This window comes from Theropithecus gelada, chromosome 12 (genome assembly GCF_003255815.1).
Source record: "Theropithecus gelada isolate Dixy chromosome 12, Tgel_1.0, whole genome shotgun sequence".
NCBI lineage: Eukaryota > Metazoa > Chordata > Mammalia > Primates > Cercopithecidae > Theropithecus > Theropithecus gelada.
The window spans coordinates 114,698,306-114,722,844 of NC_037680.1; the positions used below are offsets into that span (position 1 = coordinate 114,698,306).

The 24,539-nt window shown below is 44.9% G+C and overlaps 1 protein-coding gene across 2 annotated transcripts in view; it reads right to left on the reverse strand.

The window, feature by feature from the left end:
• Positions 1 to 225: 225 nt before the first annotated feature.
• Positions 226 to 24,539, reverse strand: part of ILKAP (ILK associated serine/threonine phosphatase) — a 34,678-nt gene continuing 10,364 nt past the window's right edge. Inside the window, exons 3-12 of one of the 2 annotated variants that reach the window (XM_025405269.1) lie at positions 24,227 to 24,283; positions 19,491 to 19,610; positions 17,760 to 17,886; positions 14,741 to 14,847; positions 13,587 to 13,680; positions 13,220 to 13,307; positions 11,645 to 11,766; positions 3,351 to 3,470; positions 775 to 856; positions 226 to 500 (exon numbers count right to left, since the gene is read on the reverse strand). In XM_025405269.1, the coding sequence (XP_025261054.1) occupies positions 360 to 500; positions 775 to 856; positions 3,351 to 3,470; positions 11,645 to 11,766; positions 13,220 to 13,307; positions 13,587 to 13,680; positions 14,741 to 14,847; positions 17,760 to 17,886; positions 19,491 to 19,610; positions 24,227 to 24,283 (1,058 nt within the window). In that variant the 3' untranslated portion in view covers positions 226 to 359. The remainder of the gene's footprint in view (positions 501 to 774; positions 857 to 3,350; positions 3,471 to 11,644; positions 11,767 to 13,219; positions 13,308 to 13,586; positions 13,681 to 14,740; positions 14,848 to 17,759; positions 17,887 to 19,490; positions 19,611 to 24,226; positions 24,284 to 24,539) is intronic. The other variant, XM_025405270.1, reaches the window with a different exon arrangement.

A 24,539-nucleotide genomic window follows, 5' to 3' on the forward strand; every position in this document is an offset into this window, starting at 1 on the left:
CTTCATTGCAACATGCCACTTCCCCGACCAGGGTCATCATGAGAGTGAAAGCACAGCAAAATGCCTGTGAACTATAAAACATCACACAACCAGCAGCTTGCAGGCCACTCTGAGCCAGTCCAAGATGCCTATAATGGTTTTAACAAGGAAAGACAGCATATTCAAAAGCAAACATAATCTCTGAAGGGTCAACAGGTGCTCACAGTGTAATAACTCAAAAGACTAGGAAAAAAAAAAAAAGAAACCTTTATTTACAACCATGGGAGTCCCACAGGAGTACACAAAACACACAATGTGCACACACACAAAATGAACCTTTTAAGTCAACACCATGCGTGCTCCTAGCCGCGCACCACCCCTCAGTGCCCTATCCGCACCACCATCACGGTGACGTTGTCGGCCGAGCCCCGCTGCACTGCCTTGTTGGCCAGCCTGTTGCAGGCTGCTTCGTAGCGGGCGTCGACTGCGGACTTCCCTTCCCGGGTCTGGATCTTCTCATCCTACCAGATGAGAAAGGGAATGAGTGAATGGGGTGACCCTGCAGCCTGTCACTTTCCTGAGACATTACTGCCAGGAAGAGGAGCTGCTCTGGTCTCCATCAGGGCTGGCAGGACAAACTGACTAGTGAGTCAGTAGGCAGCGTTTACACTGGAAAAAGGGCAAAAGAGCTGTTCAACAATGGGAGGACATGGGGTCTCAGGACTTACACTTCTCTGAAAACTAAGACACAGCTGGGACAACCACCACTCACCACTCCCATGTGAGATTTCTCACCTCGAGACAGGACAAGATGAAGTTCACGGCTTCTTCTGGGGTAAAGACCTTGAAGAGCCCATCACAGGCCAACAAAATGAACCTACAACACCAGGGAGAAATATAAATGGGTTTTAGGTCCAACCAAAAAAATTAAAAATAAAAAAAAAAGGCCTGGAGATGGAGATAAAATAAATATTTGTCCAACTATTCAAAGGCTAAGGTTTTTTTTTTTTTTTTTTGAGACGGAGTTTCCCTCTTGTTGCCTAGGCTGGAGTGCAATGGCGCAATCTTGGCTCACTGCAACCTCCACCTTCCCAGTTTAAGCTATTCTCCTGCCTCAGTCTCCTGAGTAGCTGGGATTATAGGCGCCCGCCACCACACCCGGCTAATTTTTTGTGTTTTTAGTAGACATGGTCTCACCATGTTGGCCAGGCTGGTCTCAAACTCCTGACCTCAGGTGATCCACCTGCCTTAGCCTCCCAAAGTGCTAGGATTACAGGTATGAGCCACTGCACCTGGCCAGGCTAAGATCTGTTTAAACCCACTTAATTTCTGAGACAAAGGTTTCAACTTCTGAGACAAAGGTTTAAACTACTTACAAGTATTTGTGGATAGGATGTTATACATCAAAACAGAGACTATCTTTCTCTTCACCAATTAACAGAATTATTACCTCAAACATTAGGTGCTATACTTTCTTAGACAAACACAAGAAAAATCACTGAATAAAAACATGGGTGTTATGGTAAATATACAAGAGTTTATAACACCATAGGCCTTCCACCACTTCCAGACATCAAGTTGAGAATGAGCTCGGCCTCGGTGAAACATCCTTGGGCGCACAATGCACACCCTGGGGGCTGCATGCAAGTCTAAGGCCCAACAAGGGGTAGCTGTGTGTGTTCCTGTGTTTGAAAACCACATGTTCTCCCTTTCAGAATCAAGCCCCTCTAGACTGCCCCTGGAATCTTTCTGAACGCCAATGGATTCCATTTGACAGTTCTAGTTCTCCCGGTATTGGGGGTGGGGAATATGCTTCCCTGCGGCTTTACGGTATAAGCCACGCTCCTTTTCTCACTGTAATATCTGTGTCTGTTTTCCTTTCTGTTGTTGTTGTTGTTGTTGTTGAGGCGGACTTCACTCTTGTCGCCCAGACTAGAGTGCAGTGGCACGATCTCGACTCACTGTAACCTCTGCCTCCCGGGTTCAAGTGATTCTCCTGCCTCAGTCTCCTGAGTGGCTGGGATGACAGGCGCCCACCACCACGCCTGGCTAATTTTTCTATTTTTAGTAGAGATGGGGTTTTGCCATGTTGGCCAGGCTGGCCTTGAACTCCTGACCACAGGTGATCCACCCACCTCCGCCTCCCAAAGTGTTGGGATTACAGGCGTGAGCCACCCACCCAGCCTGTTTTCCTCTTTTGACTAGGCTTTCATTCAGCCACTATTTGCTGAGCATGTCGTCCATGCTAAGAACACAGTGGGGCCTAGTCCTGGCAGGCTCCTGCCCCTTCCAGTGTCCTCAAAGTCAGACCCTGAATAACCAATCACACAGACCCACGATTACAACCCAGGAAGGGGAGCTAGGAAGCAAAGCAGAAGATGCATCATTCAGAAAACCAGAGGCGGTGGCTGCTGGAAAGGTAATGGAGGACCCCGGGGTACGTGAGAATATAACAAACACACTGAAGGCAGATGTGGAGAATGGGGCAGTGGCTCGAGACAAGGCCAAGCAGGCGAGTGCCAAAGCAAGGCAAGTGCTCTTCATCCATAGCACTGGGGTAGGACTCAGAGAAGCACTCAGAGGACCACCCCGCCGCAGTGCCACTAGTCTCTCGCCTCCCCTCATCAACTCAATGCTGTGAATCCTGCTTCCGGGAGCTTTCCTTGTCCGCCTCCTGTTACTACCTTAGTTCCGCCCTCACCATCAGGCCAGGGCTGCTGCACCGCTGCTCATGGGCCTCCCTAGCTCCAAAATAGCATCTTTAACCATCTTTAACTGTTGAGGCCTTGCCCTCGGCCGGCATGGTGCCATATGTTTAGGCATAGAGAACAGGAGATGAACAAGTGAACAGTCTCTTTCTCAACCAATCCTGGCTCTGTGCAAAAACCTATGATTCTCCACCAATGATCAACTAAAATTCAAACTCTCCAGCATGGGACTGAGGGCCCTTCAGGATCTGCCCCTGAAGTACCCTGCTATCACTTTCCCACCACTCCCTCGGTCCTCCAAGCGCCTGTCTGGCCAAGCTTTCACACTGTCATATGTTAATGCCTTAGTGTGTGTTCCCTCTGCCAGGAAGGCCCTTCTCCTCTCTCTGACAGGGATACCCCCCTTCCCCTCCTGCTAAAGACCCCAGCACATGGCACATGCCTAGGACACACTGGACTACAGCTGCCCATCCCCAAGTGTGTTCCCCACCACTGTGGACCCCACCAGAGCAGAAACCACACTCTGTTTTATCTCTGCACCCCCAGGGCCTAGCACCATGGACACCTTCCCTCCAACAAAGGCTTGATACAAATTGGAAGAAGTGAGGAAAAGAAATAAAGCCACGTGCACGCACACCTGTGCCTCTGATAGGGCCCTTTTACCTGTCATTGGGGGTCAGCTGGCAGCGTCTGATGTCGGGCACAGACGTGACACCGCAGCGCTTGTACTGCCCGTCCCCAATGGAGCGAGACACCTCTAGCACACCCAAAACACGCCCATCCCTAAAATGAGAGGAAAAACATTTCAGACTCTACCTGACAGATTATGGGTCCGTAGTACTTAGAATCTCACCTTAAAAGCAGAGAATGAAAGTGTGAAAGATACAGACTGTGGAATTCACATTATTAACCAGTACTGACATTTCTTGGTCTCCAATATGCAGGAGTGTCTAGGCCATTAACTGCTGCCCTGGGATAGGGACCCTGCCCAGCTGCACATGGGTGGGAACAGCACCTCCAGTGGCTGCCAAGCAGTACTGTCCAGCTTAACCTTCAACAGGACTCAGCAGTTCTCATCACACACCTAGGTCCAAAGTCCAGAATTGGATTTGACTGGACTGGGTAGGGGAGCCTGGCAGTGTTTTTATATCTTAAAGCTCCTTGAGCGTTTCCCACATGCAGCGAGGGTTAACAACAGCTAGAACAGAGGGATATTTTGCATTTCAATCTAATTAGATTTGGAAAATCCCTGAGAGTGGCTATTCCTGGACTGTGGAGCACATGTCTTTTGCTCCACAGGGATGGTTTAACGTTAATATAAATGAGAGTGTCCTGCATAGCACCATAGTTTCACCCACTCTATTTTTAGGTAAGGGGATATGGAGGAGATGGGGCAGTGATCTACAAATGGGAAGAGACATCTAAGGGACAGTCCTATTGCCAAGGAAAAACCATTTGGGGGAGCCTACTGACCCAAAGAACAATTCTGGTCTGGGCTGTAGCACTGTCACCTTAAGCAGCTGCAAGCTCTCTACCCTTCAGGGCCTTGTTTGTAAAGGGAGAGAAGACAACCATACTCAAAAGTGCGAGAGGGCACTCCACAAATGCCACGGCTGTGCGTGGGTGTTTAGGATCACCAGGGGGCTCCATGGACCAAGCAAGTTCAGAAGATGCGGTGCAGATGGATGCACATGGTAGGAAATGCTTCCTGGGCTGCTGTCCTAAAGGCAGAATTCAGCCTGGCCCTTCTCTGGGCCCCAGTTACCCTCTCACGTTTTTTCTTCTTCAAAGCCTTCTGCTGGTATCTGCAAAAACCCTAGTGATCTTCTAGGATACAAACTGTTAAAACAAACAGCAAGAGGAAACAGAGTGCACAGGGGAAGAGCTGCGGATGAAGATGGGTGGGGGCACTTGGCCTTAAGAGTGCCAGTTTAGGAAGCAGCTCACAGTGAAGTGCTATGAAAACCCAACAAAGCACCTCTCCCATAACCAGGTGACTGGGTGTCTGGTGTGGATTCCCCGCATTCCAGTCATAAACCCATCCTGTTTCAACAAGATTAGGATTACAATAACCACCTCTGCCACGGCAGGTCCCAGAAGCCAAAGTAGCCACCAGCAACTTCTGGTACTGCACAACACAGTATAGAAAATGTGAAACAACTCCTAAGTCTAAAGAAGGAAAATATGAGCAGCACCGGAACTGCCATCTCTCATTCTCTATTTTTTTTTTTTTAATAGAGACAGTGTCTCCCTCTGTTGCCCAGGCTGGAAGGCAGTGGTGCAATCGCTCACTGGGCTCCAGTGATCCTCCCACCTCAGCCTCCTGAGTAGCTAGAACTAAAGGTGCCACCAAGTCCGGGTAATTAAAAAAAATTCTTTTTTTGTACAGATGGGGTGTTGCCCAGGCTGGTCCTTAAACAATTGGCCTCAAGCAATCCTCCCACCTCAGCCTCCCAAAGTGCTGAGATTACAGGTATAATGTGGCCTCATTCTTGTTTTCAAAGTTCCGCATACAGAGTAGTAATCTTACATTCACTGAACTGCTAGAGTAACAGCAGAAAGCACACGGACAGGATGATGGATCCCAGGAAAAGCGTTTGGTAATGATGCAGCAAGCTGCCCTGGCACTATGCCTACACCCAATGCAATGTCCTACATAGATATGCACATTCAAATACCTGTCAGTTCAACAAAGGCCAATCACAGAGTCCCAACTCTGAGATCGAGCATCACACAAGGGTAAATCCATGCCACGTCTACTTTGGAAACTGTTGGTACAAGTTCAAAAGGATCACCACTGATGAGGCTGGTCGAGACTCAGCCCCAGAGACACAGGCTTCGTACTTTCCAGTCTGCTTTATCCATTTCACCAGACTTCTTCTTTGTTTTGAAAAGAAAGGGTCCTGCGATGTTGCCCAGACTGGAGTGCAGTGGCTATTCACAGACATGGTGGCGCATTATAGCTTCAAGCTCCTGGACTCAAACGATCCTCCTGCCTCAGCCTCCAAGTGGCTGGGACTACAGGCGCATGCCACCAATACATAATCTATCCATGTCCATTTCTTAGAAAGTCTGCACTACTATAGACACAATAGAAAGCTGTTTCACAGCAGGTTCTCCCCCATTGCCCAGTTTTCAAAGTTCAAACAAACTGCCCAAAGTTCATTCTCTTTCCCCTTCCCTCAGTTTCCCCCCAGCCCCGTAATTACAACACTTAACAAGTAGTGGCTTTTTTTTTTGAGACGGAGTCTCACTCTATCGCCCAGGCTGGAGTGCAGTGGCGCAATCTCCGTTCATTGCAACCTCTGCTGCCTGGGTTCAAGTGATCCTCCTGCCTCAGCCTCCCGAGTAGCTGGGATTACAGGCGCCTGCCACCATGCCGGTTAATTTTTGTATTTTTAGTAGAGATGGGGTTTCACCATCTTGGCCCGGCTGGTCTTGAACTCCTGACCTCGTGATCCACCCACCTCCGCCTCCCAAAGTGCTGGGATTACAGGCATGAGCCACCATGCCCGGCCAAGTAGTGGCATTTTAAGTCTCAGCCTACCAAGCCAATCTGCCTGTCCGTTGGTACCAGCCCTCATTAGGACTGTCCTCCTGCCCTTACGCACTTCCAACTTTTGCTTTGTGCTGCTTTATTTCTCTTCTCTGTTTTCTGCCAACCAGAAAACTGTTTTCCTACTGTTTGACAAGCTGTTCAACAGTGTCTTCAGATCTTAGCTATTTTTGTTGATATTTTCTGTTCTAATTCTTTCTCTAGAGAGAGAGACTGGGTGAGACTGAGACATCCTACTACTTGTGTGTTTAAGGCTAATCTGGCTGCTAAAGCAGCTGGAAGCTGCTTGGACTTCAGCTCCTCTTGCATGTCAGTAAAAGCAAGACACAGTTGGTCTCAATAGACCATCCACAAGTGATGTTTGCAAAGTTAAGGTTGGGAGGATGAAGCTCCATCTCCTGACCATCCAAAGACTGGTGGATGCCTAAATCCAACGTATTCATACAATGAGTGCTACAAAGATAACCAAAGGTACAATGCTACAACAGTTACTTTTAGTTGTGAGAGGCCTGCACTTGATCAAGTTCTAGGCACACAGTACTGATATTTAAATTTAAATGCTGTATGTAAAATTCCCATCTGTTCAGCTGCCTTCCTTGTAAAATAAAAATAAAACTTGTCTTAATCTTCTCAGAAAAATTCACTGCTACATAGCTACTTCAATGTAAGAAAGCAGAAAAAAATAAGAATGCACAAAGATTTACATACTTTTGTTAAGAAATACTGGAAAGAATCAAGAAATAGGATGAAGGGGACAGGGATGAAAGCATGACATCTATAAATGTCTTTTTACTCAATTTAGATTCTGAAGGATGCAATAGGGAGTTTTTCTTTTTTTTTTATTATGGTAAAATATACATGAAATTTACCATCTTAACCATTTTTAAGTGTACAGGTTCAGCAGCATTAAATATACTCACACTGTTGTGTTATCAGCACCACCATCCATTCCCAGAACTTTTTCTATCTTCCCAAACTGAGATTGTTCCCATTAAACACTAACCCCACATCCCCCTGGAACCACCATTCTACTTTCTGTGAACTTGACTGGTACCTATGAGTGAAATGCTAGTGTTTGTCTTTTCGCATCTGGCTTCTTTTACTTAGCATAAAGTCCTCAGGTTCATCCATTTTGTAGCATGGGTCAGAATTTCCTTCCTTTCTGAGGTTAAATAATACTCTGTTATATAGGCATCTCACACGTTGCTTATCTATTCATCTGTCAATGAACATCTGGGTTGCTTCCCCCTCTTCCCCATGGTGAATAAGAGTGTGAACATGGGTGTGCAAATATCTGTGTCCCTGCTTTGAATTCTTTTGGGTATATACCCAGAGGTGGAACTGCAGATCATATGCTAACTCTGTTGAATGTCTGAGGAACTGCCATACTGTTTTCCATAGTGCACACCATTTCACATTCCCACCAGTCATGCACAGGGGTTCTCATTTCTCCCCGTATTGTATAAAGGGAAAGAAGCCCTTTATAAATTGGATAAACTGAAAACAATGAACTGAGTAAAAATAAACAGAAAACTAACTAATAATAGTAATAAACAAAGTGGCAAAATAACCACAGTAAGAAATAGTTAATTCACTTTTGCACACAGTGCCAACAGTACTGCTTTAGTGAGATATATTCTAAGGACAAGAGAACAGCAAGGAACACAAACTAAAGTTAGGATATTTTTATTTTTTGAGGCAGGGTCTCACTCTGTCAACTAGGTTGGAGTGCAGTGGCACAATCATGGCTCACTGTATCCTAGAACTCCTAGACTCAAGTGACCCTCCTTCCTGTCTCAGCCACCCGAGTGGCGGGGACTACAGGCGCACACCACCAGAAATGGCTCCACGGTGCTATTTTTATTTTTTGTACAGATAAGGTCTCACTGCTTTGCCCAGGCTGCTCTCAAACTCCTGGTATGGAGCGATCCTCCTGCCTCAGCTTCCCAAAGCACTGGAATTACAGGTGTGAGCCCTCTGCTCCCCTAGTAGTGATAATTTTGATACTATGAAACTATTTTAACAAATAAATATACTGTTGTTAAGAACCAAGATTTCTAGCATTAAGAGAAATGAGCTACAAATATTAAACCAAAGAAGAGAAAACTCTGTAATGTTAAATATGAGTAAGAAATAGCACTCCAAGCTTGCAATTTAAAATGTGTTATGTTTCCTAGTTCTGTATGTTTTGAGTGGACATAGAACTAACGACAATCCAACTGAACTGAGCACCTGAGAACATGGATTTGGGTTCTTTTTTTAAAAAATTTATTCTCTACACTAATTATTTTTTTTTTTTTTTTTTTTTTTTTTTGAGACAAGAGTCTTGCTCTGTTACTCAAGCTTGAGTGCAATGGTATGATCTCTGCTCACCGCAACCTCCGCCTCCCAGGCTCAAGCAATCCTCCCACCTCAGCCTCCTGAGTAGGACCACAAGTGTGTGCCACCACACCTGGCTAATTTCTCTCTCTTTTTTTTTTGTATTTCTTGTAGAGATGCAGTTTCACCAATGTTGCCAAATTGGTCTTGAACTCCTTGGCTCAAGAGATCCACCCCCTTCAGCCCTCCACAGTGCTGGGATTACAGATCTCTGAGCGACTGCACCCGGCCTGGTTTTCGGTTCTTAAACATTAATAAATACATATGAAAAGGGCACAGGAACCAGCCGGCAGGAGTTCCCACTGGCCATATCTGAAATAAAGTGAGCAGCAGAAAACACCATGACTGTGACTACAACACGCTGAATAGTCAATTGGCACACAGTGATTCACAAAGGAAGGATGGAGGGAGAGACACAGAGGAGTGAAAGAAAAACACTAATTTCCACAACTATAGGTGACTATCTTCCTTTCAAATTGGTAAAGGACAGAATGAAACATTTATTCTGTTTTAGAAGAATCTATGATGTTCTTTTATTGACGATGAATAAGAAGTTTCTTTACAGAATGCCCGCTAATACATGTGAAAGGAATCACAGAATATGAAAATCATCCTTGACATCCCTGATGAAATAATGATTTAGGGATGCTAAGACCATTAGGTGAAAGGCTGACAGGAAACAGAATATTCACAAGGTACCAGTGAACCTCCCCAGATTACTTGCTGATGACACAAGGTAACAGGAGCATCTGACTGTTACCACTGGAGCCAAGTGCTGGGATTTGGCAACTGACAGGTCACATTATGTGCCTACTGAAGTGAAGGACTACTGAGTAAACAGCATCCCCCATAAAACATCTCATCTGAATCTAAAGAAGGCCTTACACCTAACTTCCAGTTTATAGGAAATATACGGAAATAACACCATAAAAAAAATACGCAAGTTCAGAATGGTGGTGACTCTATACAACTGCTAGCCTATAACACGGTTCAAAGCCTGGTAAGAAATTAGTCTTGGCAGGGGGCAGTGGTGCACACCTGTAATCCCTGCACTCTGGGAGGCCAAGGCAGAAGGATCACTTGAACTCAGCTTAGAAAACAGAGAGAGAGACCCTCTCTCTACCAAAAAATAAAAAAAATAGCCAGGCATAGTGGTACATGCTGTGCTCCCAGCTACTTGAGAGGCCAAGGCTGGAGGATTGCTTGAGCCTCAGAGGTCAAGGCTGCAGTGAGCTGTGATTGTGCCACTGCACTCTAGGCAACAGAGCAAGACACTCTCTCTCTCTCTCTCTCAAAAAAAAAAAAAAAAAAAAAAAGAAATGCCAAGTCAAGTCCACGGTAGACATGAATGCTGACTAGACCCTCGTTTGAAACAAAGATACTTTGGGGATAACTCAGGAAATAAGAATTTGGACAGGACATTAGATAACCTAATATAACCTAAGGAAATATTATTATCTTAGGTGCGAAAACTCTCATTAATTATGGCAAGAACGTCCTTATCTTCAGGAGGTGCATGCTTAAGTATTTAGGGTGTTATGTCATCATATCTGCAACTTTTAAACAGCTCAAACCTGACACACATCTATACAGACTAAACATGTCACAATGTTCACTGCTAGTAGATTTGGAAATGTTTGTTTTACTACTGTAAAGTTTCTCCTGTATGTCTGAAAAATTTAATAATAAAAGCTGAGAGTGGGGGAGCCAGCCCTGGCCTCAGGCACAACTGGCCTTACTTTCAGCCATAGGACTGTCAGTATCAAATTATTTTCAAGGAGTTCAGGCAAAAGCAGAATAAATGTAAAACTTACAAGAAAGGGGAGAAGAGGTGATGCTTACACTCACGTTAAGAGTCACATCCTCAGGCATGACTGTCCACAGTAGTTACCAGGACAGTAGTTACGGTGGCAAAAACTGGACAAACAACACTGCTTGAGGCCTGAAAACAGGCCTATAATCCCATCACTGCTCATGCAAACTGCAGCAACCGTGAATGAAACTGCTTCTTACTAATCCAGGAGCTTTTTGAACAAATGCTAAGGGTTCCAACTACTCTCTAGAAACCTCCCTGTACCACTGACTAGATTCAGCCTAGAGCAATAAAAAAGGCTTCCCCAAATGAACAACAGAAGAGAAACTACACTTCAAAGGATAGGTAAGTGCAGTCTTATACTAAGAGATGACATCTCTCTTATCTCTGGCAGAAAATAAAATTTTAATAGTCAAACTGTACAATAAACCAGAAAATACTCCTGGTCAAATTCATAATGCAATGTTCTTGAAGTGGAATTCTAAAGAAAAGACTTATGCCCTCCTTTAGCTGCCTTGGATAGAAGCAGATAATAAAACCAAAGTAGACATATGGTTTTCAAAGATTTAAAGAGAGAGTGAAACGAAACTGCAAAAGACAAAGCCAAGACAGACAGGTTCCTCTGTGCCGGTTGTTCCCAAAAAGCCCAAAGACAGTTCCCAAGAAGTCCAAAGACATTACTTAACCTGTCTTAACTACTTCAGATTTTCTCTCTGGAGAATTCACCTAAAACTGTAACTTATTCAGTGTGACAAGTGACAGGACAGTGTGTTTTTTGTTTTTTTTTGAGATGGAGTCTCACTCTGTTGCTCAGGCTGGAGTATAGTGGCGCGATTTTGGCTCACTGCAAGCTCCGCCTCCCAGGTTCATGCCATTCTCCTGCCTCAGCCTCCCAAGTAGCTGGGACTACAGGCGCCAGACACCACGACAAATGACAGTATTTAAGAAACCCCCTAGGCACAGAAAACACTGTGAACAGTAAATATGAATTTGTCCTTTTGCAAATGTAGGGAGGCAAGAGTCCTTCCACTTGGACACATGTGAAATCTACAACAGTCATCCACCTATGTCACCAGTGTTAGATCTCAGACAGAGCCTCGTCATATTGAAGACGGCCTAACAGGGAAAGTTCTACTCCTTCAAGGTCTCGGGATCCTTCTATAGCCAACAGCCCTCCTTCCCATGAGCTCCTCTCAGTCCCCTGGTTACCTGACGTTTCCTCCAGCCTTCTGTATCCTCATCCGCTCTTCATACTGAGTTGGATTATGCTCTTTGCTGAGGCTTAAGGCTGCATGTTTTTGACTCTCCTCATTATAACGACACAAGATTGCCTGGGAAGATGGAGATTATGATAGTCATGAAATTCAGTGGGCCCAGCATCTAAACGTAGCAGTTGAAGAAAACAGTTAACAATGGAGTTTCACATTCAGCCTCCTGCTGATAAACCTAAGTTCAGAGAATCAAGCAGCAAAGAAGTGTCAAAGACACAACAGTTAGGGAGAGAGTCACCCCTGGTTTTGATATCAACTCTGGTGCAAACTCTGCTGAATAACTACAGCCAAGCGCTCACTCTGGCTGCTGTCACATTTGTGACATGAAAGGAAGCATTCAACAAGCATCAAAGTCCCTTTTGGCCTGGAGACTACAAGGCCAGAGACATGTCCATGAGCCTATGGAAGGCAAAGAGGAGGGCAAGCGTTGTGCATGCTGGCCGAGTGCCAGGCAGGCCGTCCACACCAGTGCCTCCAGGTGTTCTTACCCCTGCCAGGCTCATTGTATCTGTTTTACAGGACACTGAGGCACGAAGAATAAGTAATGCAATAAAGTCACAGAGCACAGCCACGATTCAAATTTGGGTCTGACTCCTAAGTCTTTATTTTTTTTATTTGTTGCCAATTTTCCTCTTGCTATTTCTGAAATCATGTGGTCTAAACACATGTGGGCTAGGGCCAGTCTACTACAGGGTCTCCAGAATATAAACTCCACCAGGCAGGGGCTGTCATCTGTTATAGTCCCTGCTATACCCCTAGCGCTTAGTATTTGATGAATCATCCCCCTAAAAGTATCAGGGGGAGGGGTCTAAAGATGCTGCTTAAGTGTGGACAGAGTTACTTGGTTCCTGTGACAGCTGAAGGAGCAAGGAAGGCGGTTGAAAAAGTGGCAATGGAACGGAACGTACGGTCCTGACACAGAGGCAGCAGGGTCTGCATCCAGCTTTCCACAGCAGCACCCTCTAGGCTTTACAGCATCCCCATGACTGTCACCAGGGGGAACAACACCCTGGGCTTTCTCCCTCAGCTAGGGACTGGGCTCAGGGGATGAATGGCACCTCATCTGTTATTTTCTAGCTACAGCTTTCGAGTTACTCTGAAATCACAGTAACTCTGAGAGGCAGGGGTTAAAGCTTTTCATTCATTACTGTCTAAGGTCAGAGAAATGAAATAAAAGATGATCTAGGCTACTTACATACTGATTACATTCTGATCCACAGCATCACACACACAAACCACGGGAGGAAAAAAGAAACAAAAAAGACAGGATCTGGGTTTTAAAGCACAAGTCTATCACAGGGCGTAAGTCTCCCCAGAGAACAAATGGCCTCTAGCTGGGCTGCTGTTCCCTTACCCAGAAGTTGAGCTGCAGCAGAACACTCTGCAGCAACCCCGGGAGAAGAAAGGTTTCAACCAGACATCATCATTTTAATCTTATTCAACGAGTACTTGCTAAAGTCTTTTCCCCATACAACGTATTGTCACCTAAGTGGGTGGCTCCAGAGCCACATACCCGACTATCTCCGAGGTTGGCAATATAAAGAATGTTGTCTACAGCCAGAACACACGTGGCAGTGGACCCATCTTTCCAGGCAGGCTTCCTGGGGGGAAACACATCAGAAACACAGTCACCACCAACAGCCTAGCACTTTGGGACTAATTTCCAGAGCTGAATGGGAAGTATCTTATATTTCAAAATGGACCATTTCCTTGATACTTGCTTTTTTTCTGTTTTAGATTTAGCTAATGGTTATAAGGGCTTACTGAGTACTAGGCACTTTTCAGACAGTGAGCAATAGTGTCAAACCACATCAGAAGACTGAAATGCATTTAGGAAAACACCGCGCACAGTCCACTCAAACTTTTCAAGTTATACTTACTGACTGGAAGCTTGTTTAAGGAACTCTTCATCCGTATGCTTGAAAGTGTCCAAAAGGCATCTCTTCACGGTTTTCTCTACACTGATTACATCTCCTGTTACAAAAGGGCCAAAAGAAAACAATCTCTCAAGGAGGGAAGATTATCCTCCTCCCACTGTAATTTTGTTTTGTTTTTTGTGGTTTTTTTGAGACGGAGTCTTGTTCTGTCACCAGGCTGGAATACAGTGGCGTGATCTCAGCTCACTGCAACCTCTGCCTCCCAGGTTCAAGCAATTCTTCTGCCTTAGCCTCCCGAGTAGCTGGGAATACACGCGTGCGCGACCACACCAGCCTAATTTTTATATCCTTAGTAGAGACGGGGTTTCACCATATTGGCCAGGCTGGTCTCGAACTCCTGACCTCATGTTCCACCCGCCTTGGCCTCCCAAATGCTGGGATTACAGGCCTGAGTCACCAGGGCCAGCCATTTTGTTTTTGTAATTTCTGCACATCAACTGATTTTTAAGCATGATTAAGAACAATCCCTATTTCTTTAAAAAAAAATTTTTTTTTTCTGAGACTGGGTATCACTCTGTCACCCAGGCTGGAGTGCAATGGTACAATTGTGGTTCGCTGCAGCCTCAACCTCCTGGGGCTGAGATAATCCTCCCACCACAGCCTCCTGAGCAGCTGGGACCACAGGTGCATACCACCATGTCCAGTTAGTTTGTTTTTTTCTTTTGTAGAGATGGAGTCTCCCTATGTTGCTAGGCTGGTCTCAAACTCCTGGGCTTGAGGTATCTTCTGGCCTTGACCTCCCAAAGTGCTGTGTGAGCCACCGTGCCCAGCCAGAACAATCTCTGTTTCCTCATATATAACACAGTACCATTTGAAGTTGGTTTTACTAGTTTTCCAATAAAGGCAAGACACTAACTGAACCCAAAGACAATTCACAAAAGGTGCCTATCACTCAGAATCATAAGAAGTGCCACCCGAAGTCACACCCGCATGGCCGCTATGCCTGGAAGCCGTGGAGTCCACTCCTCAGCACCACTCTTTTAAGACTCATCAATGATTCTCTGCTAAAGCCAAAATGACACATCTGACTGCTTCATACAGCCATCCGAACAGCAATAACCAAAATGAGTATCAACTGATTTCGTTCTCAGTCTCACCTTTAGGAAATTTTCTGATTAAGTTCTGATGCAAATTCTGTGCGGCAAATTTTGAGGCTCGAATTCCTCCATGTCCATCAAACACAGCAAAATATGAAACCCGAGTACTGAAATAATGAATTGAGAGTTAATCAAATTCTCACAGCGAAAACCACACTTTTCCATTAAAGCTTTTAAATTTCATCTCAAAGAGTGAACATTAATGAGGAAGTCACATTGGTAAGACACCAGTCACACTGTTATGAATTGGGGGAAAAAGGCTTTAACTGAGACAAACACTTAAGTAACTTTCACAGCATTTTATCTTTTTTTTAAAAAAAAAAATACTTGTGTGTGGGCCAGGTGTGGTGGCTCATGCCTGTAATCCCAGCACTTTGGGAGGCCGAGGCGGGTGGATCACGAGGTCAGGAGATCAAGACCATCCTGGCTAACATGGTGAAACCCTGTCTCTACTAAAAACATAAAAAAATTAGCCAGGCATGGTGGCAGGCGCCTGTAGTCCCAGCTACTCGGGAGGCTGAGGCAGGAGAATGGTGTGAACACGGTAGGCGGAGCTTGCAGTGAGCCGAGATTGCACCACTACCCTTCAGCCTGGGTGACAGAGCAAGACTCCGTCTAAAAAAAAAAAAAAAAAAAAACAACAGATCAAGTCATTTATCGAAAAAAGTCAAAAACAGTTATGCATCACTTAACAACAGAAATGTGCTGTTAAGTGATTTTGTTGTGTGAACATCATAGAACATATTTACACAAACTGAGATAGTGTAGCTTACTACACACCTAAGCTACATACATGGCAGAGCCTAATTGCTTCTAGGCTAAACTGTACAGCATGCTACTGCACGAAATACCAAGGCAGTTGTAACACAACGGTAGTATTTGTGTATTTAAGCATACCTTAACATAGAAAAGGTACAGTAAACATGGTATTATGGCCGAACACAGCAGCTCACACCTGTTAATCCCAACACTTTGGGAGATGGCCAAGGCAGGAGGATCACTTGAGGCCAGGAGTTCAAGACCAGCCTGGGCAACATAGCGAGACCCCATCTCTACAAAATTTGTAATCTTATGGGAGCACCATCATATATGCAGTCCATCAATGACTTGATGATGTCATTCAGCACGTGATTGTGTAAGAGCAGGGAGGATATTACAGAATTGTTACTCAAATTTTAAATATCTCATTTTAAAAACCTCTTACTACTCTTATTCCTATTCCCCTTTCAAGTTTTGCCAGAAAACCCTCATATATGGAATAAAAGACATCAAATAAACTATTTCAAGAAAAAAAAAAAATGCCTATGAGAAATGACATTTATTCTAGAAAGCTGCTTTTCTTTCAAATTTTTTGGAATTCCTTTTCAATTTAGGACATCCTGAGCCATGAGAAAAAACCTCATCTGGTTTATAACTCAGAGCTGTTATCTTCCTGCCTGTTACTTGCAAGGCATGATTTAGCGTCCCAATTAAATTTACACTCAAAGGATCTGCCTTCCTGGGCTCCAGAGGTCCCTTTCCTGGTTTTTTTTTTTTTTTTTTTTGAGACGGAGTCTCGCTCTGTCGCCCAGGCTGGAGTGCAGTGGCCGGATCTCAGCTCACTGCAAGCTCCGCCTCCCGGGTTCACGCCATTCTCCAGCCTCAGCCTCCCGAGTAGCTGGGACTACAGGCGCCCGCCACCTCGCCCGGCTAGTTTTTTGTATTTCTTAATAGAGACGGGGTTTCACCGTGTTAGCCAGGATGGTCTCGATCTCCTGACCTCGTGATCCGCCCGTCTCGGCCTCCCAAAGTGCTGGGATTACAGGCGTGAGCCACCGCGCCCGGCCCCTTTCCTGGTTTTAATGCAAATCCCAGGCTGGGTATGGTGGCTCATGCGAGTAATCCCAGCACTTTGGGAGGCCAAGGTGGGAGGATGGCTTGAGCCCAGGAGTTGGAGACAAGCCTGAGCAACTTAAGGAGACACTGCCTCTATAAAAAAATTCAAAAAATTAGCTGGCTGTGGTGGCACATGCCTATAGTCCCAGCTAGTCAGGACACTGAGGTGGGAGGACTGCTTAAGCCTAGGAGTCAAGCCTGCAGGGAGCCGGAATTGTGCCACTGTACTCCAGCCTGAGTGAGACAGCAAGACTTTGTCTCAAAGGGTGTGTATACCGTCCCCTCTACATATGATCAGCTGCTCTGCAGCAGCCATCACCTCATCTTCATGAGTAGACCTCTCAGGACAAACGCCATCAGCCCAAATGACTCCAGCACGCTGTATGTTAATGACCAACTGGTGTCAATAAACGTACGTAATGTATTTATGTAATTCTGAATTATGTAACCTGTGTAATATATATTATTAAATATGTACTATAATGTATATTAACAGCCAACTTCATGTCCTACCTTCTGGTTTCTTTTTCTCCAGGCCCAAGAGCTTATCCAGAAGGCTTCATTTTAGTTTGTATAGTTGCAGCTAATTTTTCATTGTCTGTCATTTCCTTGACATCATTTTGACTTTTGTTCTTCCTGGGCCCTGATTATCTGTACTAGCTCTCCTTGATCACCATTCATATTTTAATTAGTAGCTTCCAACTCTTATCTTCTAGGTCATGGAATAAAAATATTCTCTGCCAGAAGCTGCTCAGTTGCTGGTAAGGAGTAACACACGCTGCAGAGCCCTGCCATGGAGCATCGTCTCCCGCTCAGCTGCTCAACCGCGACACTACTGACATCCCAGGCTAAACAGTTCTCTGTTGTGGGGCTGCCCTGCGCTGCTAAGATGCTCAGCAGCATCCCTAGTCTCTACCCACCAGACACCAGTAACAACTCCCTCCCGCACTGTGACAAAAATGTACCCAAACACTGACAAATGTCCCCTGGGCGGGGAGCAAAATCAACCCCAGCTGAGAATCATTGATGTACAATCAAGTGATGTGTTAGTCTTTCTAGTAAATACATACTAGCCAGTCCAAAATGCCAGTCAGAACCCAGGAGATGTTAATGCCGGCTGGGCTTCCTACCACATGAGACTCACATGAGGGACGATGGGGGCCTACACTCCTCGGTGATGTCGTTCAGGATGACGTGGGCATCCTGCATCTCCTCCCTCTCACCCTTCCGCTCAGCCACATAGCCCTTCAGACCAAAGATCACCGAAGAGGCTAAGGAAAAGAGAACAAAAAAGCCAATACAAAACTGTGCCCAACCCGCTGGAAACCCTAGTCCCAGAGCAAATGAGAGGGAACTATGACTGTCTGACTCAACAATATCCTAATGGTGCAAACAAATAAGCAATACCCCTTAAGGCATCTTCCCAGCTGCAAATCTATAACTAAAATCAGAGCACTGTTGGACAGGGTAAGCTCTGAGAGGTTGCACAGGGACACGAATGAGGAGTCAGTGAGCACAAAACAATTCTGTCTAGGGTATAAGTCAAAGCACCAGGGCAAGGGATGTGCTGCCATCCCAGAGAAGTGAGATTCAAATCAGGGGAAAGGATCACGTGCAAATTAGTCTTGTGATAATTGAATAAGGACAAATGCAAGTCAGCAGAGTTTGTCTCAAAAGCCCTGTAAGATGCCCTGAAAATACGTATTTCCATGCTCAACGCTGGTGAAGAATTTGAACAAACAGTAGAACTGGTTGCTTTTATTTCAACTGAGGAAGAAAAAGATAAAAGATTCCAATGCAGACAGAGATCTATTTACATTTAATGGTTAGGCTCATTTAAGCTCATTTTCTGATAACTAATGCCAAATAATAAACACTGTGAAGAGCTGTCCTCTGGGAAGGGACAAGCTAAACTCAAGATGACATCTTCCCAGCAAAGCTACAAGTGGGTTTTTTCAATACCTCTGCCTGCATCGTACAGCTTTCACTAAGATAATTTCTGGCAAAGGACAATGCAGTCAATGAAAATCCCACAGCTCGGGCCGGGCGTGGTGGCTCACACCTGTAACCCCGGCACTTTTGGGAGGCCAAGGTGGGCAGATCACGAGGTCAGAAGATCGAGACCATCCTGGCTAACATAGTGAAACCCTGTGTCTACTAAAAATACAAAAAATTAGCTGGGTGTGGTGGTGGGTGCCTGTAGTCCCAGCTACTCAGGAAGGCTGAGGCAGGAGTATGGCGTGAACCCAGGAGGCAGGAGGTAGCACTTGCAGTGAGCAGAGATCGCACCACTTGCACTCCAGGCCAGGTGATAGTGAGACTCCGTCTCAAAAAAGAAAGAAAGAAAGAAAATTCCACAGCTCAAGAATACTTTAGTACCACAACTGAAGTATTTATTCTCTTTAGTTAATTCTTTTCATTTTCTTGCCCATTAACTTTGACAAGGTACACAACTGACTACAAATTTCAACGGCTTTTTCCAGGCTTAGGGAAGCTGCCTACAAAGCTAAATCACGTAATTCAAAGCACTAATCGACAAACTGCGAACAAAGATTGGAAGTCAGAGAGACACTAGGTGGTCAAAAACTAACCATTCACTGCAGAAGACTAAGAAAAAAACCACCTGTATTTTTTAACTCTTGAGGAACAAATGTAGGTTTCCTATCTGATCAAAGGTAGGATCAGAGATAGATGTACATGAAAAGTAGGGGAAAGCACAGAGAAACTTGGAAATTCATTTGCAAAAAGGGAACCCTACTCATCTCTTAAATACAGACATAAAAAGAAAGTATTATTAGAAAGCTGAAACTGGTTTTGCTCTGGGTTGTTTTAAAATATGAAGTCTAATACATTTGTTTTCAAACTGTCTGAAAACCTTTACAAACTTTCTTTTCCACAAGCTCTTCACTGCCATTCTTCTCTTCCTCGGAGGTTTTTCTCTTTGCTCCTTTCCCTTCATTCTTTACCATCTGGGATATTGACGGGGCAAGAGAACCTGGAAATAAAGTAAAAGCCGGACAGAAACACAGCTGTAGACTGTTGGAAAAAGTCACTAGCAGACTGGGCTTCATCCTAGCACTCAAAGACAAGGTCATTTCAAGCAAGGTCTGGCAGACACAGGCGGACCCAGGAGTTGTGTCTTCATGGTGGTGCGGGGGGTGGGGGCAGGTCCCCACAGTGAGAGAACATAAAGATCTAGGCCCTGAGTCAAACTGACCCTGCTGAAGGGGTTTGTAAAAGACTTTTCTCAGTGGTAAAAATATGTATTTTTCTGGCCTGTAGCATATACATGTTTTTATATCCACAGGCTCTTAGTGTTAAACACTTACAAAATCTGTAAGCAAACTAACATATCCTAAACAAGTTCCAAAAAGTAGTACCCAAAAAGACTCAAAATGAGGTAAATGGCAGCCTTTAAGAACTGTAATACATCCTTTCAAAGGCAAAATAGGGCTGCCACAGCTGTTCCCACTAGCAAAAGGATGAATCTGTACTCAAAGCCAGAGCGAAGGGAATCTGCAGTGTATATGTGTTTGAAATCAGAAAAGTCAAGTTTCAAAGAGTGTGCAACTTAACTTTTCAGTCTCAGCTGTCTTCACCTATGCGTAACACGGTAAGAATACTGTCATCTCAGAGGGACGTTTGAAAATGGGTGAGCACAGGTAAGAAGAGCATTTGTTACAGTGCCTAACACATCAATCTCCAATAAGGGCAGCTGTTGCCCTAATAAATGACTTGAAATGTTCTCTGCATTTAGGTATAAAAGTATGCAATAGCCAGATGCAGTGGCACATGCCTGTAGTCACAGCTACTTCCAGAGACTGAGGCAGGAGGATCACTTCAGCCCAGGCATTTGAGACCTGCCTGGGCAAAGTAGTGAGATGCTTCTCTTAAAAAAAAAAAAAAAAAAAAAAAAAAAAGGATGCAAGTACTTACGTACTTACTCAACCTACTCTTTGCCAGACATTTCTTTCTTTTTTTTTTTTTTTTGAGACGGAGTCTGGCTCTGTCGCCCAGGCTGGAGTGCAGTGGCCGGATCTCAGCTCACTGCAAGCTCCGCCTCCCGGGTTCCCGCCATTCTCCTGCCTCAGCCTCCCAAGTAGCTGGGACTACAGGCGCCCACAACCGCGCCCGGCTAATTTTTTGTATTTTTAGTAGAGACGAGGTTTCACCGTGGTCTCGATCTCCTGACCTTGTGATCCGCCCGCCTCGGCCTCCCAAAGTGCTGGGATTACAGGCGTGAGCCACTGCGCCCGGCCCAGACATTTCTTTTTCTTTTTGTTTTTGAGACAGGGTCTCATTCTGTCACACAGACTAGATCGCAATGGCATGATCATAGTTTACTGCAGCCTCCAACTCCTGTGTTCAAGTGATCCTCCCGCCTCAGCCTCCTGAGCAGCTGGGACTGAAAGCAGGAACCACCACACCCAGCTAATTTTTTAATTTTTTTGTAAACACAAGGTGTCTTTTTTTTTTTTTTTTTTGAGACAGAGTCTACTCTGTCGCCCAGGCTGGAGTGCAGTGACGCAACCTCAGCTCACTACAACCTCCACCTCCCGGGTTCAAGCGATTCTCCTGCCTCAGCCTACAGGCGTGCACCATCACACCCAGCTAATTTTTCTATTTTTAGTAGAGAGGAGGTTTCACCATGCTGGGCAGGCTGGTCTCGAACTCCTTGTGTCAGACATTTCTTAGTGCTGAGGAAAAGGTAATGAAAATGTTCCTGCCCTCAAGAAGAGTAAATTACTTGCACAAGCACCTATTTCTGCAACAGTGTAACATGATACACATATGCACCCTGCATAATGTAACACAGATGTTTCCAACAGTATCTCTCCCAAAGGTCCCCATTAGTGTCCTGTGGCTTACTGTGTGGGTTCCCGTTTTCTCCAAATGGATATGAAACTATCTTCCTTTAAAATTCCAAAACAGATGGCCAGGTGTGGTGACTCACGCCTGTCATCCCAGCACTTTGGGAGGCTGAGACGGGCAAATCATCTAAGGTCAGAAGTTCAAGACAAGCCTGACCAACAAGGCGAAACCTGGTCTCTACTGAAAATACAAAAAATTAGCCGGGTGTGGTAGTGCCTGTAATCCCAGCTACTCGGGAGGCTGAGGCATGAGACTCACTGGAACCCAGGAGGCGGAGGCTGCAGTGAGATGAGATCTCACCACTGCACTCCAGCCTAGGAGACAGAGCGAGCCTCCACCTCAAAAAAAAAAAAAAAAAAAGAAAAAGAAAAAGGCCAGGCGCAGTGGCTCATGCCTGTCATCTCGGCACTTTGGGAGGCAGAGGCAGGCGGATCATGAGGTCAAGAGATTGAGACCATCCTGGCCAACATAGTGAAATCCCGTCTCTACTAAAAATACAAAAATTAGCTGGGTGTGATGGCATGCACCTGTAGTCCCAGCCACTCGGGAGGCTGAGATAGCAACTTGAACCTGGGAGGTAGCGGCTGCAGTGAGCTGAGATCGCGACATTGTACTCCAGCCTGCCAACAGAGTGATACTCTGTCTCAAAAAAAAAAAAAAAAAAAGAAAAGGAAATAATAAAATTTCAAAAAGACACCTTACAGCTTTGTTATTGACTTCTAAGCAAATTACACTATAGTCAGAGAATGCAGTCTGTACAAGAAACAGATTATTGAGGCTTATTTTATGGTTTAGTACATAATTAACTTTTGTAAGTGGTTCCTGCCTGCTTAAGAATGTGTTATCGGGCCAGGCAAGGTGGCTCACACCCATAATCCCAGCACTTCGGGAGGCTGAGGCCGGCAGATCACGAGGTCAGGAGATGGAAACCATCCTGGCTAACACGGTGAAACCCCATCTCTACTAAAAATACAAAAAAAATTAGCTGGGCATGGTGGCAGGCGCCCGTAGTCCCAGCTACTTAGGAGGCTGAGGTGGCAGAATGGCATGAACCCGGGAGGCGGAGCTTGCAGTGAGCTGAGACTGTGTCACGGCACTCCAACCTGGGCGGCAGAGCGAGATTCCATCTCAAAAAAAAAAAAAAAAAAAAAAAGAAAAAAGAAAAAGAAAAAGGAAAAAGAATGTGTTATCGGCAGGGTGCAGTGGCTCACGCCTATAATCCCAGTACTTTGGGAGGCCAAGGTGGGCGGATCACAAAGTCAGGAGTTCGAGACCAGCCTGGCCAATATGGTGAAATCCCATCTCTACTAAAAATACAAAAATGAGCCGGGCATGGTGGCGCATGCCTGTAGTCCCAGCTACTCAGGAGGCCTGAGGCAGGAGAATCACTTAAACCTGGGAGGTGGAGGTTGCAGTGAGCTGAGATTGCGCCACTGCACTCCAGCCTGGGTGAGAGTGCGAGACTCTGTCTCAAGAAAAAACAAAAAAGAATGTGTTATCTTCTCAAGAAATCTAAAACATTAGACCCAAGATTATATATCCAAAAAATCAAGCTTGCTAATCGTGTTATGTAAATCTTCTAAATTGTAACTACTTTATTGTCTTTTGTCCTGTAGATAAGAGACAGCTATGCTGTCTCTTCATTTCTTTTATTAAATCCCTTAATAACCTTCTTTAAACATATTAACTTTCGTTTTTTTTGGGAGACAGAGTGTCGCTCTGTCACCCAGGCTGGAGTGCAATTGCGTGATCTCAGCTCACTGCAACCTCCGCCTCCCGGGTTCAAGCGACTCTCCTGCCTCAGCCTCCTGAGTAGCTGGGACTACAGGCACGTGCCACCATACCCAGCTAATTTTTGTATTTTTAGTAGAGACGGGGTTTCGCCATGTTGGCCGGGCTGGTCTTGAACTCCTGACCTCAAGTGATCTACCCGCCTTGGCCTCCCAAAGTGCTGGGATTACAGACATGGGCCACCACGCCCAGCCAGAACATACTAACTTTCATTACAACTAAGGGTACTATCTTTATTGGGAAGGTTTCAGGCTACACTGTGGGTGTGAGGATGCTGCAATTTTTTGGTATGGGTCTATAGCCCTGAAGATTGAGAATTCTTATGTAAGATGACTATAGTACTTTTTCTAAAATATAGAAAATATACCTGCATATGAAATGGGACTACCTGCATCCCCACTGCCCCCACACCATCTATCTCCCAACCTCTCCTAACCCTCACCTTCCCCAACCAGAAGAGCTCCACGTAAGTTCTCATGAGACAGAATCATACCTTTACCACAATGGCAACGGGAATCTGCTCTACTCTTCCCTTCTACTTAATGAGGACATGTAAAGGAATATGTTCAGGAAAAGGTAGAGCCAATGCTACCAGCCTTGATACATTTGGGTCAAGCACTCTGTTTAACAAGGCAAATCAGAATAATGAACCCTGAATTTTAAAAAAATGTTAATAACAAAGTTAAGAGTAAATTAGTGAACTCTTAATTCTTAAAGGCAGTTCCAACAATCTGAACCTCAAGAAGTTAATATCACCAGAAAGTAATATAGTATTAACTTATCTTTGTGCTTCCAATTAATGTGCCTGTTTATAGTTTTAGTAAACCTTATACTGTATGACTTAATGGCATCCAAATCCTGTTAAAACCTATACATAAATTTCACAGAAGAGTAAAATACTATGTATTATTTCCACCAGCACCTTGGATTTTTTTTCCTACCACTTACCTGAATCGCCACTGCTAGCGGGTGGGAGATCATCAAAAAGCAAAGGTCCCCCTGATCCTGAAACACAGCAGAACACTTAGTGAGCCCACAAAAAATACGTAAGGCTGAAGTTTCAGAATCCATCCCACCAGGACACCTATGTAGGTTACTGAAATAAACTCAAAACTCTCGCGTCAATCCAGTGGCAACTCATACTGCGGTGAATAATATCTTGAACCTATTTTAAAGTCCTATTATTTCAAAGGAAATAAAAATCTGCCTTAAAAAGTTAAATTGTATTTCAGGTAGTAAAATAAATACTCAAATGAACCAG